The sequence below is a fragment of the Drosophila mojavensis genome, unplaced genomic scaffold (genome assembly GCF_018153725.1).
Source record: "Drosophila mojavensis isolate 15081-1352.22 unplaced genomic scaffold, ASM1815372v1 contig_136, whole genome shotgun sequence".
Taxonomy (NCBI): domain Eukaryota; kingdom Metazoa; phylum Arthropoda; class Insecta; order Diptera; family Drosophilidae; genus Drosophila; species Drosophila mojavensis.
Genome location: NW_025318667.1, coordinates 26782218 through 26802982, shown reverse-complemented (window position 1 = coordinate 26802982; position 20765 = coordinate 26782218). Strand labels below are relative to the sequence as shown.

Genomic DNA, 20765 nt, shown 5'->3' with positions numbered 1-20765 from the left:
CTTTCAGCTGTAGTTTTTCAACTTTTCAACTAAATTTGATCAAAATAGCATAGATTCTAGTACTTCTTTAATCAACAATTTTGTTTTTATGTTAACTGTGCAATAACATTTGTTAATTGTGCTGTTAAGTTACATAATTTTAATGACATAGACTCAACATTTTTTATACCCTGAACCCATTGAAAAGGGGAAATCAGGGTATAATGGTTTTGTGAAAAAGTATGTAACGGGCAGAAGGAGGCGTGGCAGACCCCACAAAGTATATATATTCTTGATCAGCGTGACGAGCTGAGTCGATATAGCCCTGTCCGTCTGTCCGTCCGTCCGTATGAGTGCGTCGATCTCAGAAGTTATAAGAGCTAGAGAGCTGAAATTTGGCATGCATACTCGTGTGTACCATACGCAGTACGAGTTTGCTTTATTTTTTCGATAAATCATCCGATAACTTTTTTTATCGAGAATAATCGAAAAATTGATTTTGTTTTTTAAGCCTAATTTGAACACTTTTAATTTCTTCAAATTTGCGTTGTATATAAAGTTAATTGATAAAAAGATTTTGTGATTTACAGATTTTTGATACCACGCCCCCTTCTCCCCCAATTTGTAAAAAACGCGTTTCAAATACTAGAGACTTGTGCTTTGGAATGTACACATATATTCATCATATGATTACTCTCTAAGAGTTTCATTAACATCGAACGCACGCTCGCGCTCTGCTGACTGCACAGGTGACGCATCATGCATAAGAATGGATAGTCAGGAAGGAACTGAATCAACTCACCTCGTCGCCCTGATCAAGAATATATACTTTATAGAGTCTGCTTCTATTCTTATTTCTCCTTACTCGTTATATTGTATTTTTATACCCTGAACCCATTGAAAATGGGAAATCAGGGTATAATGGTTTTGTGAAAAAGTATGTAACGGGCAGAAGGAGGCGTGGCAGACCCCACAAAGTATATATATTCTTGATCAGCGTGACGAGCTGAGTCGATATAGCCCTGTCCGTCTGTCCGTCCGTATGAGTGCGTCGATCTCAGAAGTTATAAGAGCTAGAGAGCTGAAATTTGGCATGCATACTCGTGTGTACCATACGCAGTACGAGTTTGCTTTATTTTTTCGATAAATCATCCGATAACTTTTTTATCGAGAATAATCGAAAAATTGATTTTGTTTTTTCAGCCTAATTTGAACATTTTTAGACCTGGAGTGTTCAAATTTGGGTTGTATATAAAGTTAATCGATACAAAGATTTTGTAATTTACAGATTTTGGATACCACGCCCCCTTCGCCCCAAATTTGTAAAAAACGCATTTCAAGTACTAGAGACTTGTGCTTTGGAATGTACACACATATTCATCATATAATTACACTCTGAAAGTTTCATTAAGATCTTATGTCTACAAAAGAAATTATTCAACAAATAAATTCTCATAATGTGGGCAATAGCCCACATTGCAGCGCAGCCCAAGCGCAGTCGCTGCTTACTGCGCAGTTAGCAGAGCGCAGGCTTATGCGTGCGTGTGGATGCATGTGTATGTATGTGTGCATACAAAGTGCAGAATGATTAGAATATCAGCTTAGAGGGTTCAGGGTATCTCCTAGTCGAGCAGTCTCGACTAGAGCCTTCTTACTTGTTTTTTTTAGTGAAATACCAGATAAGCTGAAAAACTGATTGCTCTGGGCTAAAACCAACTGCAGTAAAAAGAGAGTGTGCTTATGTGTGTGAGGAAAAAACGCAGAGTGATTGGAATAACAGCTTATCGCAGGGCTCGGCGTATCTCTTAGTCAAACACTCCCGATTAACTAACAGTGTTTATTTTCATTTGCTGGAAAAAAAAGCTAAAAATCCTCACGATGTGCCAGAGGAAAATAAAGTTTACAGAAGGACTGTAGAGAAATAAGTTTCTGATGAAGGACGAGTCGCAGTTTAAAAGAAAGTGCAAGAAATATCATAGAAGCGTTAACAGTCTGTTAAAAGAAAAATGTTATTTAATAAGCCAAAACATTTGTATTTTGGCAATTTTCCATATTTGTTGTAGTTTTAAGAAGTGAATGAATAGCATTAAAATAAAATATCACACTTCATACGAACATATTTTCGTTTGCATAATTACAGCGATTAACCCATTCACGCAACTCTTTCCATTTTTTATCTCATCCGTGGAAATTTAACATATTAGGTAACGCAATCTTTGCTGCTGGCTGCAATCGCTTGACGTCGCCCCAAAGCGCTGCACATTAAATTGATAAGCTGAGCTTGTGGCTCTGGATGCGGCAATTAGCCGAAAAATGTGAAATGCGAGTCTGAGAGGCGGAACTGAAGCGCTGTGACCTGCTATTTAAATTGCCAGGTAATTAGCCCTCGTTGTCACCTTACCTTTGCCTTTGCCTTTGCTTTAAGTACCCGCACCTGCCCTGCCCCTCCCACACTGCGCACAAACTTTCTGCTATCTGGGACGACACGAAAGCCCGGGCGAGGTAGCAAAAAAAAGTTCAAATTAGGCGTAAAATAGGAAAATAGAAAACCGAAAGCAAAGGGCCCAATCAGCGAGCACAGACTGAGTTTGAGTTTGAGACATGCTGATAAAAAAAAAAAAAAAAAAAAAAAACCTCAGCTCTATATAATGTAAATTCAAGAAAAGTTGCAGGCGCCACACTTCAAATATATATATATGTATACTTTTCTGATTGAATTCGCTTTGAATAAATAATTTTATATATGTATATAATATGTACAGTATATGAGTAAATTGCCAAAAGTAATTAAAATTGAAAGGCTGTTACTAAGGCAACTTACCCTAAGTCTTACACATAAATATGTATTTGCGAAAAGTACTGTAAAATTATATTTAAAAAAAATATATAATGTTTAATTTGATGAATAGAATTGAATGGAATAAATTAGAATGTGAGTGCTGCACTCTGAGCTGGCAAAAAATACCCTCCAAATAACCAAAAAGACTACTAAATATTGTTTTCTCAAATACACAGGGCTGTCCATATTCGACGCAACTATCTGGCAGACCTACAAGGATCTATGTTTCATTTTATTTCTAAATCAAAGAAAAACACAAATTTTGTATGCTGATGATAATAATCATGTTATTTGGTTCAAACAGATTTGTTAACATCAGTTTTTATACCCTGAACCCATTGAAAATGGGATATCAGGGTATAATGGTTTTGTGAAAAGCAGACCCCATAAAGTATATATATTCTTAATCAGGACGACGATCCGTTCGTCCGTATGAACGCCTAGATCTCAAAAGCTATAAGATCTAGAGAGCTGAAATTTGGCATGTAGACTCGTGTGTACCATACGCGATACAAATTTATCTTATTTTTTCGATAACTCATCCGATAACTTTTTTTATCGAGAATAATCGAAAAATGAATTTTGTTTTTTCAGCCTAATTTGAACACTTTTACGATGCAATTAGCAGAGGGTTCAGGGTAGCTCCTAGTTGAGTAGTCTCGACTGGAGCCTTCTTACTTGTATATGATATCTCTCAAATGTCCGCGTTTATTCTGTACGGCCTGTCTTGAGCCAGGCGAGTCTGTCGACTATGGACAACCATTTTTAGCCAGAAACCTCTACAAAAGGCGAAGACGCAAAAGGCTCGAAAGGATATATATACTTATATACAATACCCTTAATTATATTTATTATACCGTTTCATTGGGTGCTCCAGGTGCTCCATATTGACTCTTATTGATCAAAGCTGATCACAGCCTGAAGATCACAGTGATGTACACTTAAATGAGCAATCAGCAATCTTTGCGGAACAGAACTTATTTCCAGTGCGTAATTAGATAATGGAGCATAACTGTTTATCTCATGCCGCCACACTCTGTGGTTTTGAATATTAAGATGGTCGTCCAATTCATGTGCAAATTTGAACATTAAGAAGATAATCAATTAAATTAAGAAAAATCAAGATTAAAACTCTCTTTGTTGTTTGGCGAGACCTTGATATTATTTATGTAATGTACATATTTCTTTTTATAAGCAGAAGCCTGCATGTCTATTCTATTTTTGTAATTCCCACTTCCTTTTCCCATGTACATATATCTCTGCTCTTTAGCTTCATCACGTCGATAGGTAAATTGAAGAGCTTAAACTGAAGCTCTGATTGCATAATTTACATAAGTACATAATTTTTTCACATTCATCTCAAAGATTTTAAATTGCTGCTTCCATCAAATAATTATCGTGTGGTTATTTAAGCTTGTTTCACTTCGAGCACCTGCAGCAGCCCGGCAAACAACATCCATGAAATGTGTATCACAATTTGGCTTAGCAGAGCAACACGCACACCTTGTGGCTGGCGCATGTGGACATCAGATTGCAAAAGATACAGAGTGAGGGGGAGACAGAGGGGCAGAGAGAGAGCTGACAGCAGTTGGCAAGTTACTGTTAGCTGATCCCCGGTAGCAGCTTAAGCCACAGGGGCATGACGTGCAAATCCAATGACGCCTTCCATCATGATAACCGCAAGACCGCTCACGCCCTGTCTCAGCCCTTCTCTCTCTCTCTCTCTCTATCTGTGTGCTGCTCTGCTCTTCTCCAGTTCGCCATCCACTGGATGGCTGCCAACAAATGCAAAAGGTTAAAGGGCACAAAGCTCGCAGCCCCCAAAGGAATATTTAATTAGGGGCTGTAGCTGCTGCCACTGATACTGCAAGCTGAAGCTGCAAAACTGTTTTGATGCTTTGTGTTGGCCAGCTATGTTTGTGTTTTGGCCAAGGGATTTGCTTGGCGCAAAGCTAGGCAACAGCAACAACAGCTAACAACAGCAACGACAAAAACGTCAACAACTAGCTGTAGCCATAGCTGCAGCTGGTTGGATCGATACCTGGCAGGTGTGTGGCAATTGGTTTTGGGCATTTGGCATTTGGTATTGGTATTGGTATTTGGTATTTGGCAACTGGGAGCGCAACAGCATGGTAAGTGGGCGTGGCGAAGGTGCAATTTGTAATTGAAATGCAATTAATATGTAATGCAAATGGCATTGCAGCCGCCCAAGAAGAAGCTGTCGAAGAAGGAGAAGGCACGCCTCGAGGCCGAGCAGGCCGAGATGCTGCGCATCGAGATGGAGAAGGAGAAGTTCGTATGAATGAGTAGAAAGAGGCTTGCAAGCAGAGAAAATCGTCTGTAATTGAGAAACTTCCCATCCATAGACTAAAGAAGCTGGAGGAGGCGCGTCAGCGCAAGAAACTGGAAATGGAACAGGCCAAGCATCGCCAGCAGCAGGAGGTGGCTGAGAATCGGCTGCGACGGCGCCAACTCAAGGACAGCATGAGATTCTTCGATCAGGTGCATACGACCATCGAGGCCATCAAGGCCGAGGAGCGCCAGCAGCGCGAGTGGGAGAAGTACATGCGCTGCAACGGGCTGCCCAATGCGGCCAGCCCCAGCGACCTGCGCAAATACATCCACCAGTGGCACGCGGACATTGCCCAGCGGGAGCGCGACGAGCGCAACTGGCTGCTGCGCACGGACGAGCGCACCCTCCTCACCCAGGATGTCCAGGTGGAGGATCTGACGCGCGTCTCGCTGCGACAGCAGCAGGGCAACCTGGGCGATGTCTATGCGCAGCGCATCAAGGAGGTGCTGGGCGTAAGTCGGGCAGACATTCCAGCCGGAGGGCCACTCTAAACTCTGCTCCCCCGACAGATTCTCAGCGAACTGGACGAGTCGCTGGCGTACACAAAGTCCCGCTCGGCCCATGTGGCCGCCGATCTCGTGAAGCTAAAGACGGAGATGCGCGTGTTCCTCAAGCAGCACCTGGACGAGTTCACCCACAAGACAATGTCGCACATCGAACGTGACATGGAGTCAGTACTACAATCTGCTATCTCAGTGCCATAGATCAGAGTCGGTCTTCTTTCTTTCTTTCTAGAATCGATAGACCTGGCGTCTCCAAGCACATCTACAGCTCCGATGTCTTTCAGAGTTTCGTTTGGACGTTCTCCAAGGATGCCCAAATGTGAGATATTTCCATCGAATTACTCAATTGGCATTTGAAAAGTGTTTTTATACCCTGAACCATTTTTCAATGGAAAATCCGGGTAAAATTTATGAAACAGGCAGAAGGAGGCGTGGCAGACACCACAAAGTGTGTATATTCCTGATCAGGGCAACGAGCTGATTCCATTTAGCCCTGTCTGTCCGTCTGTCTGTCTATATCTCAGAAGATATAAGAGCTAGTTTCATTTTCATATATCTAAAATTCTTTCTCTCTCTCTCTCTCTCTCTCCCTTAGTACTTCTGTTCATTTATCTATACCTCTGTCTCTCCCTCTTTTCGACATCTCTAATATTGAACTTGGACGTCGAGCTAAATCGATCGGGTCCCATCATCTCATTTGTCACTAAAGATCAGAATTGAAATGTGAACTGGATATTCTTCTACTCACATACCCCACCGCAAAAACACAGTTTATATTATCGATAGTTATCGATATTTCAGATTGAACTTCAACTTGCAGAAGATAAAAGCTGTAGGCTTCTGTGTTGAAGACACAAATTCCAAATGTCTCAGATTTGGTATGCCGTCATAATTTCAAGACTGAATAGATTTCCTAAGGTAAGCAGTTCTGGATGAGTTTTTCCACAAGCAATTCAAAGTTATTAAATAAGGGGTTGACTTCCGCTAGCTTCAACTGATTCAAATAGCTACATACTTCCTGCTAAGCCTCTCATACTTGAGCTCTTGCCTGGCACTCATTATTTTAATACACTTTATTCCCTTTCTTTCTGTCTTCTCCTCATTTCGACTCTTGGCTTACCACTCTAATTTCTTTTCCTCCTCTTCCCTCTCGCATGCAGCGCTGTCAATCCGAAAGCTCGCATTGGCGAACAGTCGGCCCACAATGAGATCGATTTTCCCACCATCGAGATGAACCTCTCACTGCCGCCGACGGTTCAACTGCAAAGCTCGGCGCTGCGAGGGCTCTGGCTCAACTATGATCATTTTAGTGACTACTGCAGCAGCTTTCAGCTGAAACACGCTCGCTCCGAAAATGCCAGTAAGTCTGCTGATGGGCTAATCAATCTGAGCTGTTTGGGAGCTACAGTTTTATACTATTCTGGCAGCTATTTTGCGGCAAACGAAGCGGGAGTGGCGCAAGCGCAAGGAGATTCTGCAGTCCATGCTGGATGAGTGCGCCCGAGATATTCCGCTGTCCGAGCTGGAGCAGCTGACGCAGGAGCAGCACTCGTCCAGCTCGCAGCCGCCACGTGAGCGCAGCTACGATGTGGACAAGCTCTACGCCCAATACGAGGATGAGCTCAACAAGGCGCGCCGCCGAGCCGTCGGACCCGAGGCGTATGGCCTGCTCGAAACAGATGTCAATTTGCGCAAATACCGCATCATATCAGGCGTCTACTGCATCGATTTTCTGGAGACGCCGCAGCAGGATAAACAACTGAATGCTCGCTCCTTCATACGCACCAGTGGGTAGACCAAGCAGAGACTACATACATACACATTTAATAGTGGTTATATATACATATGTATAACTGTTGTTGCTACTTCCGCTTGCAGTTTTTGCCACGAACAATCTGATGCACAAGGAATACTATCAGACCTATAAGCCACCGCCTCCGGTTTTGCCTGGTGTGCGTCGCCTGCCCGAGGAAATTGAGGCTGAGATGCGCATGATTGAAGCGGCATTGGATAAGCTCGCCTTAGTCACACTGCAGTAAGTAATTGACTTGCCAGTCTAGCTAAATACATACACGTATATATATATATATATATATATATATATATATATATATATATATATATATATATATATATATATATGTATATGTATATGTATGTATATACTATATCATATATTGTGACCTGCTACCCACAACAGCATCTTCAGTATTCGTTGCGAGCCGTAAGCCCTATATAAGATGAAAAACATTTTATTGTTGTTTAAAAGACTTTTTTTCCGCCATTTTGGCTTTGCCGTTTAATCAAACTGATTTTGTATGCCCTGCAACCATTGAAGATGGGAATTCCGAGCACAATGTTTGTGCAAATGTAAGGAGCAGCCAAAGGCAACCATCCAGTCAATGTCTCTGCGTCCTTTCCGATGTTTCGTCATCATCATTTTTCGTTTTACCGTGACTGTCTCAACGTCAGTCCCACCGTCAATGCCTACGTGCATTCCACTGTCCGTTCCACCGTCCGTTCCTCTGTCCTTTCTACCATCCCTTCCACCATCTATCCCACCGGTCGTCGCAGCATCTATCCGTCCAACTGTTCCCCCGTCTTTTCCATGATCTGCCCCATCCTCCGCTTTACCTTGCACCGTCCGTCTCGCCTTCCTATCCCATTGTCTATCGTCAGTTCGTTCCACCGTCCGGTCTACCGTTCGCTCCACCATCTGTCCCAGCGTCTATCTCATCGTCTGTTTCCTCCTCCGCCCCACCGTCCGTTCCACCGTTTGTTCCACCTTCCAGTCGATCGTTCGTCCTATCATCGATCATCCCTTCCTCCTTTTACCGCGCCATATGTTCTACAAAATAAAATTCTTTTCAGATGTGCCTATTAACAATATAAATTGACAAATTTTTATTTTTTTTCTTTGCTCCTTGATTATATATATATGTCCTAATCAAGATTAAAACCCTTCGCTAAGCCCACTAATCAGGTCTTCCTAACTAGAGTACTTATTAAGTGCCCAGACCCCAATGCATAAACATTGCCAATTTATAGCTAAGCCCAACTTGAAACCAACAAGAAGAGAAAAGAAATGATAATAGGCTATATATCTAACAGATGATATCTAATATATATAAATACAGTCTTTGCGCTGTCTGCCTTGCAGATTGCCCGATTCAGTTATTTGGTTCGAGCCACCGATTGCCTGTCGCTGGGAGACGGACATCGAGACGCTCGAGTCGCAGCTGGCGGATGGGGTAAAGCCCGACGCAGCAGCGGCGCCAGCAACGGCAGCAGCTACCACAGCCACGCCCACCGAGGCCACACCACTCTCGACCAACGCCCAGCCCAGCCCGCTAAAGAGCTCGCCGCGCGGTCCAGCCAGGATGCGTTCCCAGAAATCCGATCTGGCCGCATTGCAGGCGCAAACGCTGCGCGAAATCGGAGACTTTGATTTGCGTGCCATACCCCGGAATGTGGACCTGTATGGGCTGGTCAAGGACTTTGTGGTGCCACGCCTGCCGCAGGGCTTCTGCGTGCGCCTGGAGCAGCAGACGCCGCAGTCGAGCAGCGGGCAGCCGCAGCGACAGGTGATGTTCCTGGCGCGCCAGACACACGTGCGCCTGGGCCAGGGAGCGCCAGCTGCGACAACGTTGGCGTGTGCAACAGACTCAACGCAGCCGTCGAGCAGCTTGGGCATTGGCGCCGAGTTCCTGGACACGGCGGAGCCGGCCGAGCTCTTTCCCCCCATCTGCTTCGACAAGCTGCTCAAGTTCCGCAGCCTGGCGCGTCCGCCGCCTGTGACGCCCAGCGGCTGCTACCTCTTCTCGCAGCTGATCGAGGACATGGATCGGCTGTGGCGCATGCAGCTGCCGCGAGAGCAGCACGAGGAGCTGCTGCAGCAAATATCCGAGCAGCTGTCGCCCAGCGGCTCTCAGCAGGACGTCAGCGAGGAGCTGGCCGACGAGCTGCGTCCTCTGAGCCAGGAGCTGGTCGAGGTGCTGCAGCCAGCCGCAGCGGCTGCGGCCTTCGCCTACTACACGGGCATCTCCTTCATCCGCGATACACAGCTGCCCGCACAGGACCAAGACCAGGCCACGAAGCCCAAGTCAGCTGGCAGCCAGGACAGCAGCGACGACGATGCGGACGATGAGGACGACGAGGACAGCCTCCTGGAGCTGCTCGAGGGCAACGTCGGCAACGATTCCTCAGCCGGCGGCACTCTTCAGCAGGCGTTCAGCGGGAACAGCAACAGCGACAACTGCGACAGCGAAACGTAGGCTCTATATGAATTCGTGTTGGAAATCCCTTATCAGCTCCCATTTCCCCTTCTCTCCTCCCGCTAGTCGCAGACAGAAGCAGAGCAGCCTGGCGGCCATTACGCAGGGCAAGTGGAGCACGCGCGATGTCCACGACACCAAATTCAATGAGGACAAACTCTCCATACAGTTTCGCACAGGGCGACTTGGTAAAACGATTCCCCAAAGATTCTCCAGTCATGTTCACCTGGCCCCTTTGATTTCCAGGCATCTTTGGCTTCGCCCTGAACAAATACAGCAACATGCCCTACCAGACCTGGGACCTGAGACCCGATATGAAGAAGTATGTATGATCGACAGAGTCCATCCAAGTCTATGTGATTTAATATCAAAGTGTCATTTGCCAGCCCGGGCACCATATTCTTCAGCTTGACGGCCTCGCTGATCAGCCTGGAGATGACCATCACTGAAGCGGGCTACACCGTGCATAACTTCCAGGGCGGCAGCACGCAGGGCTTGACCGATATGCTGGGCAAGACGTTGAGCTTGAGCGAGTTGAAGGCGACTCTAATCCTGTCCGCCGTAGACATCTTTCCGGATGAGGACGCCTTCTGCTACACGGAGGGCTCCTGCGAGAAGAACTTTGTGATGGAAATGCACACCTATGCCTGCATCTCGACCCTGGCACTGTCCCACAACTTCAGCTGGTCCCGCTGGAATCTCTTGGCGGGCTCGCGCACAGCTGTCCTGCTCATCCGCGAGCTGCTCGAGGGCAAAAAGGTGCCCTACTACTCCACGCTGCTGGTTACCCCGCTCAAGACCTCCATCATCGACTGCACCGAAGTGTCGGCCAGCTTCAATGCAGTCGGCATTGCTGGCATGGAATACTACGCGGATCTCTATCAGCTATCGCAGGCCCACGCACAGCCCGTCAGCCTGGAGAAACAGCGCAACATGAGTCCGATTCTTAGGGAGAATGTGGCCAGCATTCTGATTGGCATTAGACCTCTTAGCTTTTGTTAAGCCTTAAAGAGTAAATGATAACATTGGGTATAACTAGAATTTTATTTGAATGTATAGCCCTTCTATACGATTCTCATTAAGGCATTTTAGACTTTAGTACAACTTTGTCAATTTTACCATTCAACTTATTTACCCTTTCTCAGCCAATAAAATTAGCGGCTGAGTTTAGCTTTCATTTTGATTGATCAGCTAAATATTTATTTTGCATTTTTTATTAAAAATTCATCAACTTGAACTCTGCTTATAAACTATGGGAACTTTCATCCAATTCAATATCGCTCTACTATGCGATTCTCAAAAAATCAATACAGAGTGACAATATTAAAGGTTTTCATTAATTCCAAATCTAGCAAATATTCATCTCTAACCACTCTCTAATTCACATTTGCTTACATTCATATACCGCTATATACAATATATCTCCAGAAGAATGTTTAAAGTCCTTTTATCAGCAGCTTTACATTAATATTACTTATCTCCCATTAAAACTCTTCTTTGCATTTTTCTTTTGTTCTTTCCTTAACAATAAAAAAAACCGTCTCGCCTCTCTTTATCGACTCATAAACTTTTGTAGGTCAATTTATGTTTGCCCAAATGTCTGGGGATGAATGTAATTTACACCTGGCTGTTGGCCTTCTTTCCTCTAAAAATGTACATCATAAAGCTTAAGTAACTCTCCTTGACACCCTGAACCATTCGCACACTCATTGGCCAAGAGGGCTTAGGCGATGCTGCCGTGGCTTAGTCAGAGTCTTGACAACATCGCTTATCGTCGAACTGTTTACTTTGCACAGGACTCGGACCGTACTTCACTTATTTCTTTCTTCTCGTTTTTTTTTTACCGTTAACCTTAAAAGTTTGCCCAAATATGATGAATAGCCCAGAGTGAAAATTATTCATTCGAAAGTGCTCAAATCTTTCAACGAGTTTCAACAGTTGCCCCGGCGCTGACCACAACGAGTGTCAATTGGCACACACAAACACACGCACACATACATGCACACACACTTTGCAGTGTTAAAATAAATATGGCTACATGGCAAAAATGTTGGCCAAGCGTTCATATTTTAGCCCACTTGTAAATTTATGTAAAATGAAATGCAAGCCAAGTTGGCTAACGTCCGCATGGGGGAATGCATATCAAAAGAGGCTAAACAGACCACACCCACACACGCACACACTCACACACACACACACACTTTTACATATTTGTATACATACACCTTAGTGCTGGGAAAAGATCGATCTTTACGTAGATCGATATTTCGATATTATGTATGGGTCTCAGATCGATGTATCGATATTTTCATAAACATATTTTAGCTCCCAAAATTAAAAAAAAAGTTTTCATATAAAAAACAAAAGATGAATTTCTTATTAAAATTAAAAAACGTTTCATATAAACTAAACTAAACTATGTAACAAAGATTATATTATTTAATAAGATCATTTACTTCGTCCAATCATTTTTGTTTATGAAGAGCAGCATATCTACTTGCTGCGGCTTGAGACAAGCCTCTCCATTTTCCTTATCCGCGTCGCAATCTACAAACAAATGCGTGTTTGTTACATTATTTTAAAACGCAAAGCTGCAGACCACGTGTGTGGCTGACATAAGCAGTAAAATAATATTTACCTTCGCCATTGTCCTTGCTGTTTAAAAACTTATCCATTTCTCTACAACACTACCAACACCAAAATCCTAAATGAAAAGTGGGTTACGTTAGTATTTGAATTATATTGTTAAAATAATTTGCAAATTACCTGACAGTCTTATCCCACGCTTTTAATTCAAGTGATGGGGAATTAATGGTATAGTGATGGCGATATATCAAGTATCGAAGTTTTCTACATCGATATTTTCGATGGATATGAAACATCGATATATCGTTTGCTAGATCGATCTTTTTCCCAGCACTGATACACCTTTCATATGAAAGTTTTTTCTTCTCGATTTTCTAACTTTGAGCTGCGGGCAGCCAGGAAAATTTATGCTCCGACAGCTAAGCGGCTTCCCAAAAGGTCACAAAAGGCCCAACGGCCAGTCGAACAAAACAACAACAAAGCAAATAACAAACCGCTAGTCGAGACTGCTCGACTAGGGGATCACCTGAACCCTTTGAAGAACTGGTACACCAATAATTCTGATCTTTTAGATGGACTGTTTTCATCATACCATCCGAAAGAGCTATCAACGTTCATTTGTGTATATTTGCTAGTAGAATCCAGTTATAGCGACTCCGTTTATAGCGTCCGAACGATTATTGAGACGAAAGCTCTGGTCCCCAGACAAACTTATATGAGCAAACTTAAATGGTTATAGCGCCTTCCGGTTATAACGCCGTCGTTATAGCCGCATTCTACTTTACCTTAAATACTTGTTTGCGAATTTTAAGGGAGAAGGATGGGCTTACAGCCGGTGTTCAAAATATAACGAAAATCAATATTGTATACACAAGAATTTATATGCAAAGTTTGGACAGCCCAGCTCTCAAAAATGAGGTATGATATCATTAATTTTCAATGAGGCTCTTTATCGATAACACTAAAACGATAATATTTATCGCTTTATTTAAACATGTTATGTGCATGCTATACACGAACCTATAGAGGGAATGGCTACATCGACTGAGCTCGTTGCTCGTTGTGGAGTCAACCGCGCCTCCTTCTACCTGTTATATATATTTTAACAAAGCCATTATACCCTGATTTCCCATTGCAATGGGTTAAGGGTATACAAAATAAAGCCAGGTGACAGTATAACATTCCAAATGCGAATTTTTCTGCCACACAGGAGGACTGTGAGCACTTTGTGGGCGTGGCCCCAGCAGGCAGCAGCGCTGTTGTACAAACTCTGGCAAGTGAATTAGCTAGCATTGAATTTCATGCGCCTGAGAGGCGAAATCAAACGCAATGAATATTTCCAATCTATAATACACACACACACACACACACACGCACTCACTCACAGACACACAAAAAGTTTGATTGCTCATTATAAATGAAAGCGCCATGAAAAAATAAAATATGAAGAGCAATAAAGTATGCTAGTCGCAGTGCACAGTGGCTAAAAGCAATGGGAATATTTTCTGAAATTTTTAGCATTAGGATTAACTGCGTTCCGCTGTTCCATATACATTTGATGCACTTCATTTTGAGTTATTATATACAAAATTCAACTACAGCAATAATGTTTCTCTTTCGATTATTATCTAATCTATTTCTTTTTAAGATTAATATTAACTTGATATTATATTCCCATCTTTCCATACCACAAAAGATCTTAGTAGTATTGCTCTATAGTTTATGTATATTGCTCTTTGTTCCGTCAGTACACTTAAATTATACACAATATTAATTTCGGGAATCCCAATTTTAATAATACAAATTTTCCCAGTTATAAATCTCTACTGTTTCACATTCCGTTGTTCCATTTAACGTTAATATCAATTTGACTACATAATCTCAACGTTCCATGTCACAGCATGAATTTAATCTCATATAGATCTATAGCTTAATGGTGCTTATGTTCTGAAGCCTCTCTTGCCACTATTCCAAAGTTTTTTAGCACTACCAACTATGATCATAATATCCATTGTTAGCTACAATCCTTTAATTTTCGTTCTTTTATAGTTTCGTCTTTCATAATCGCATTGCTGTGTTATCTCCCGTTTCACGGCTCCATTGTTCCATTGTGCCATTGATTCATGGCTCGTCGCTTGGTCCCCAAATGGATGACGGAATTTTAGCTCATCTGGTTGCCGAAAACGAACGACTATTGTGGGCAGCGCTGGCGGTGCTGTGGCGGCGTTGTCGTGCAGTCCGGAAAAGTAGTGGCAGGTGTCAAACACGGAAACGGAAACGTAGTCGAAAATGTGAATGCCACAAACTAAACCAACCACACCTCCCCACACCCGGCCAAAACGCTGTCAGCTCTTAACAGGTAACCACACAGCCGTGTTCTGCGGCTTTGTGGCATCCTTTTCGAACCAAACACCCACAGTCCCAAAATATATAAAAAAAAAACACACACACACACACACACAAAAGTAACAGAAAACTAAAACGAAACAGCAGCAGAAAATATTTGAGAATTAATTGCCAAATGTGTCAGCGGAAGCTGAATGGCGCTGATATGCAAAATCTTGTTGTGTTTCGTTTCGTTTCGCTTCGTTTTGAAACAATTGCAAAGTTTACCTGAGGGCAGACGACGAGAGGGCGCAAACGTTGCGGCTGCTTAGCTCAACCAGAAGAACAAACACTTTTTAATTATTTATTCATATGCGAGCTGCTGCTGCTGCTACTGCTGGGACATGGGTGAGGCGTGGGTGGGCGTGGTTCAGGCACTCGCTCATTAACAAAACAAACGACAGCCCAAAAGCAGCAGCAGCAGTGGCAGCAGCAGCAGCAGCGGCAGCGGCAGACAAACGGGCGCCGCTGACAATGTGCGAATGGGGCCCGGCAGAGGTTAAGACGGGTGCAGGGCATGGGGTTTAAGGGCAATGATTGCTGGCACTCAGACAGCGGGGCACCCAATGTAGCTGGTGACCTTCACACACACACACACACACATATACAGAGAGAGAGAGAGAGACGCATTAAGGCGCGCATACGCCGCATGTCACTGTCAGACTGAGCATAAGAAACTGAAAGATGGGACGCCGCATTAAGGGATAACTCGCTCGGAATATGTTAATTTGCCAGTCAAAGCAGTTAACAAACACACACGCACACACACACATTAATGCTGTGTTTCGCTGTTGTGTTCGACATATGGAGGAGAAATGCGACGAGTCTTATACATATTTAACGATATATCACACATTCGCATAATTTAATAGGTCGCATTGTAAAACATGTCTACACACACACATACACATACCTATACATGTACACATATATGTATATGCATGCAAATAGGCTTGTGTAAGTCGAATAAAACGTAGCCAAGACGTGCTATAATGCTAGAATTACCTTTGATGTGTTTCATAAATAATATATTAGCTAATTTTTTTTTTTTTTTTTTTTTTTTTAATTCATTTATTGCAGCTTATTGTCTGAGACTATTTAGCGCATTATTGACTTAAACCTTAACTTAGATTATGGGCTAGAAGCCAGTATTTACATATTTACAATTCTTAACAACATTTAAGGTCTGTGGTCTAAGGGATGAGATCTTTTAAGCCTTCGCCTACTGTTGTTTACTGCCAGGTCAGTAGCCAGTGGATTTGGGTGTGCTAAGAGCCTGTCCGCGTACCTCGAGGAGTGACGTCCAATCAGTTCAGCGATTGTTGGTACGCTTAGGTCGCTGTGCAGCACAGAGTTGCGGACGTACCAGCTAGCGCCTGTGAGTCGCCGAAGCGCCTTGTTTTGCAGGGTTTGCACTTTTTTTATGTGAGTCCTCGCTGCGGTACCCCAAATGGGAATAGCGTATGTTAGAGTTGGAACAACGATAGCATTATAAATTTTTATTTTGCTCCGTAGCGACAGCTTGCTAGAGGGTCTCAGCATCCAATCCAGTTTTTTGATTCTCATCTTGGCTGTGTTAACTGCCTGCGTGATGTGCGCACTATAGGTCAGCTTTTTGTCTAGTGTAACACCGAGATATTTAACTTTGTTGACCTTCGGTATTTGCACTCCCAGAGTTACCCCAGGGCAGTCTCCTCTTCGCGTTGTGAAGCTTACGTGGGCTGACTTCTGTGCATTGATGGTTATGCACCACCGTTTTGCCCAGCACCCAAATGCGTCCAGGTACCTCTGGAGGCTTTCGCTAGCTCCTTGCGCAGAGTGAGATCTCGACAGGATGGCAGTGTCATCTGCATACGTTGCTATCAGCACTTCCGAGTCTGCAGCTCCGTCGTTGTCCAGAGGAAGTGGCATATCAGCTGTAAATAGTGTGTACAGTGTTGGCCCCAGTACACTGCCCTGGGGGACTCCAGCCTTGATAGGTCTTTCTGTTGATATAGCCTGACCCTTAGCCACTTGGAAGCTTCTGTTAGTGATGTATGATGACAGTAGCATAAAGATAGATACCGGGAGGGCTGCCCTTGCTTTTTGCAACAGACCTAAGTGCCATACACGATCGAAGGCTTGCTTGACATCTAGAAATGCTGCAGAGCAATACATCATCTGCTCGAAGGCGCCAAGGATATGGTGTACAACTCGGTGTACCTGTTCCGGTGTTCCGTGCTGCCTCCGGAAGCCAAATTGATGATTTGGTACAATCCCCCTGCATTCCAGATGCGGCTGTACTCTAGCTAAGAATATCCTTTCGAATATTTTAGCAAGTACAGGCAACAGACTAATTGGCCTGTACGAGCCAATTTCGCCTACTGGTTTGCCTGGTTTGGGGATCATCACAATCACAGCCCGTTTCCAGCAAGCTGGAAAGTGCCGGATGCGAAAAATGGCGTTGTACAGCATGACGATGTAGTCCAGAGTCGAGTCGGGCAGCGATCTTAGGACTCTGCTGTCTATTAGGTCATGTCCGGGCGCTTTATTTTTCTTGATCCGGCTGATTCCGTCTACGACTTCCTCCTTAGTGCAATTTCTAATCCCGTCATCTGCTGGGAGTGGAGAGAGTAAGTTATTTACTGTCTCTTCTACCTCGTTTGGCTCAGCACTGATCAGGGGCGTAAACTGCTGCTGCAGATGGAGGGCAAAAGCTTCGGCTTGTTGCTCATCACCCGTTAACCAAGCACCAGATGTGCTGCGGATAGGGTGACGACGCATTGGCTGCCTTTTAATGCTTCTAGTGTACTTCCACAGTTGAAATTCAGCGTCGCACGGGGAGTCCGCTCGTTCCAGGGCATCGCTTATTCGCTTCTGTTGAAGCGCACTGAGGGCAGTTTTGAGTTGCCTGGTGGCTTCATTGTATCTCCCTTTATCTCTTGACGTCCTTGAGATCATCCAACGTCGCCTTGCCCACCTTTTGTACGTGAGGAGATTTTGAATTTCCAGCGGAAGAGCGATGTTGTGCTGAGAGCGTTCTATTTTGCGAGGGGGGTGCGGTATAGCCAGGTGTGCAGCTTCAACTATTGTTTCTTGCAGCCTGTTTGCTGCATAGTCTATATCTTCGGGTGTGTTCAGCTCCATTTCCGGGTGTAGCGAAGAGTTCAGATGGCGTCTGAAGGCTCCTAGATCAGATCCTGGCGGCAGAAGTCGTTTTTTGCTTGGGAAAGGCTGAGGCTGTGCATGCACTGTCACTATGAGGGGAAGGTGATCTGAAGATAGATCGAAGCACTCTTCTATGTCAATCTGACGGTCAGCGATACCTTTGTAAACAGCAAAATCAATTGCTGATGGGTTATGTCCATTTAATGGATACCGTGTAGGGGCTCCAGTTGCAAGTATTTTGTACTGCATTGTATGTATAGCCTCGAAGGTTGCTTCGCCTCGTGGGTTAGTGCTGTTGCTTCCCCAGAATGGATGCCAGCTATTCCAATCTCCTCCGATGAGAGTTTTGTCCTGCCTCTGTTCAAGGAGCTCTTTAACATCATTTTCACACAGTCTAGCGTTCGGTGGGCAATAGAGCGATGCGATCTCTAACTCTCCGATAGACGTAGATAGTCGAATGGCTGCACTTTGCATCGTTGGGTTGGATATTGGGAGTAGAGGTGAATGTGTGAGGGAAGAGCGTACGAGGACCGAAGATCCACCGAACCTGTTTGCTCCTCCACCGTAGGCCTGATAGTGCTCATATCCGTGTAATTTGACGTGAGGGCATTCATGAGTTTCTGCAATTAGCATTATGTCTATTTCTTGCTTGTCAGAAATACTGCTAGTTCCTCAGTTTTGCTTCTGAGGCCATTTGCGTTCCAAATGCCCACTCGTAAAGCCATTATTTCGATGTTAAATTCGAAACAATAACCATTAGGCTCTGTAGTATTGTTTGCTGCTGAACATACATCTCATTCATCCTTTTGAGATCTGACCGGATTTCATCAAACTGAGCCTGTTGCTTTTGGAGAAGTTCAGCGAAGAAATTCTCATTTGTTGGCTGGGTTTGATTTATACCCTCTCCGCGCAGGGCTTGAGCATATGATACGCCACCAACAGGAAGGGCACTTCTGCTAAAAGAGCTGCTATGTAGAGCTGCAGCAGGTCTTGAATGGTGACCTGTTGGGCCATTACGGACTAATGCAGGGTTCCTTTTTTCTGCTGGAGACTGCATCTTGAGAAGGCGCTTGTAGACGAGGCAGCCTTTATAGTTGGCAGGGTGTTGTTCATCGCAGTGTACGCATGTGGGTGGCTGTGACTTTTCTTTATTGCAGCTTTTGGAGTCGTGATCCCCTGCGCATTTCACACATCTAGGTGCTTTGTGGCAGTATCTCTGCGTGTGCCCGAATTCCTGGCAACGATAGCATTGTGTTAGGTCGTTGAACTTTCGTGGCAGTTCAACCGTACATCGCTGTCTGCAGATGACTCGTAAGTCCAAAATTTGTTTGTTGTTAGAAGCTTGGGTCACGTCAACAAAAAATACATTGAGCGGCGATTTGTCGATGCGGCTGACTGGGTTGTACACGTTTTTTATAGCGTGCCCCTTTGCCTCAAGGTCCTCTTTTATGCATTGAACTTCAGTGCTGTGATGAAGCCCTTTGAGACAAACGCGATAAGGTTTGTCCTCCTTCAGCTGGTAGCAATGGAACTCCAGTCCTTGCTCGGTGAAGTGCTTCACGACAGCGCGGTAATCATCGCTGTTTCGCGTGAGAACTCCAATGTCTCTTCGCCTTGCCTTGATGTCGTACGAGTCTCTGCTGATGCATTGCTCGATCAACAGGTGCAAATTAGCCACCGAATTGATGTTTGGACACCAAATAGGGGGCGGGCGTGGCTTTGGTTTCTCCGTTGGCGCTGCATCGTTCATCGGCACATCTTCAATTTCGTCGGTATCTTCTTCCGCTTGTAGGAGTGCAAAGCGATTTTGAGACATAGCCGCTTTGCTTGTGCTGGGCTCGTCTACCAATATCTTTTTACTTGTTGGCTTTGGAGAAGTTGCAAGTAGTTTCCTTTTCGTGTTCACGTTTCTAGGGGTTTGCACTGACGCAACGTCTAATTTGGCTGTAGCGTTTGTTTTTTGAGCCATGAACAGCTTGAGTTGGTTTTGCAAGTTTACTTGCGCTTTTGCTGAGGCAGCAGCGAGATCTACGCTTGGGGTGTTTGCCAATTTTTTAGCCAAATTGGCGTCGAACCGAGCTTGTATGTCCGCTTGCAGGGTTGAGGATCCTGAAGCTTCCTTGCTGGTATCGGTGTTGGGCATCTTGGATAAGTGCAGTCGCACACAATAAGTTATATTGCTAGGCCTAAAAGTATGCCTTGAATATATTAAATTAACGGCCTAAAAGTAGGCTAGAGTTTTTGGTTTGTTTGGCAAAAACCAAAACAAAACACACGCGCACGTGCGCTGTGAAAAAATTTATTTTGCACTATTTCGTTTTTCATTTAAAGTCTGCGGCTCACTATCAAGGTATGATGCGCGGCGTCCACGCACAAATTGACTGTGCCGTTTCCAGATAGATCTGGTGGCGGCGTTCAGATAAATAATTATTTTTTGCGGAGCACTAGATAAACGCGACTGCACACTATATTAGCTAATTATGGAGTTAGCTAATAATTTATATAAATTTACACATTATTCTTATTGCAGAATACGAATTCAATAATAAATGTATAAGTATTTAGTAATATTTCTCGAATTCTAAATACGCTGAATACTCTGATCATCCGTCATTTTGTATATCCGAGAATTTCCATAGCAATCCAAGATTCGAATTTCCAAGAATCCCAATTCGATACCTTGAGGCTAATATGGCTAA

At 44.1% G+C, this 20765-nt stretch overlaps 1 protein-coding gene and 2 long non-coding RNA genes across 6 annotated transcripts in view; 1 reads left to right on the top strand and 2 right to left on the bottom strand.

Moving 5' to 3' along the window:
* The window catches only part of LOC122757871, a 49441-nt gene that overhangs the window by 4454 nt on the left and 24222 nt on the right, over positions 1–20765 (bottom strand). The gene's annotated exons all lie outside the window — the stretch shown is intronic.
* LOC6584804 (dynein axonemal intermediate chain 7) lies at positions 5010–10950 on the top strand. Of its 2 annotated transcripts, XM_002010409.3 has the most exons (11): positions 5010–5110; positions 5185–5623; positions 5681–5841; positions 5907–5993; positions 6835–7034; positions 7102–7461; positions 7553–7709; positions 8835–9944; positions 10015–10136; positions 10195–10270; positions 10335–10950. In XM_002010409.3, the coding sequence occupies exons 1-11, from the start codon at positions 5010–5012 to the stop codon at positions 10948–10950; spliced, it is 3429 nt and encodes a 1142-aa protein (XP_002010445.1). The 2 variants fall into 2 exon arrangements, with proteins under 2 accessions (XP_002010445.1, XP_043867386.1); XM_044011451.1 differs by lacking the exon at positions 5907–5993.
* On the bottom strand, positions 12370–12818 carry LOC116804494. Its single transcript, XR_004364473.2, has 3 exons — positions 12715–12818; positions 12587–12652; positions 12370–12495 (listed from the first exon to the last, which is right to left on the bottom strand). It is a non-coding gene; the product is annotated as an uncharacterized LOC116804494 (long non-coding RNA).

Bases quoted from the DNA above. Each gene is read 5' to 3' on its own strand.
- LOC6584804 (XM_002010409.3), top strand. From the start codon at position 5,010: ATGGCATTGCAGCCGCCCAAGAAGAAGCTGTCGAAGAAGGAGAAGGCA. The intron at 7,462-7,552 runs GTGGGTAGACCA...TTCCGCTTGCAG, and splicing joins TCGCTCCTTCATACGCACCA to TTTTTGCCACGAACAATCTG. The intron at 7,710-8,834 runs GTAAGTAATTGA...TCTGCCTTGCAG, and splicing joins CTCGCCTTAGTCACACTGCA to ATTGCCCGATTCAGTTATTT.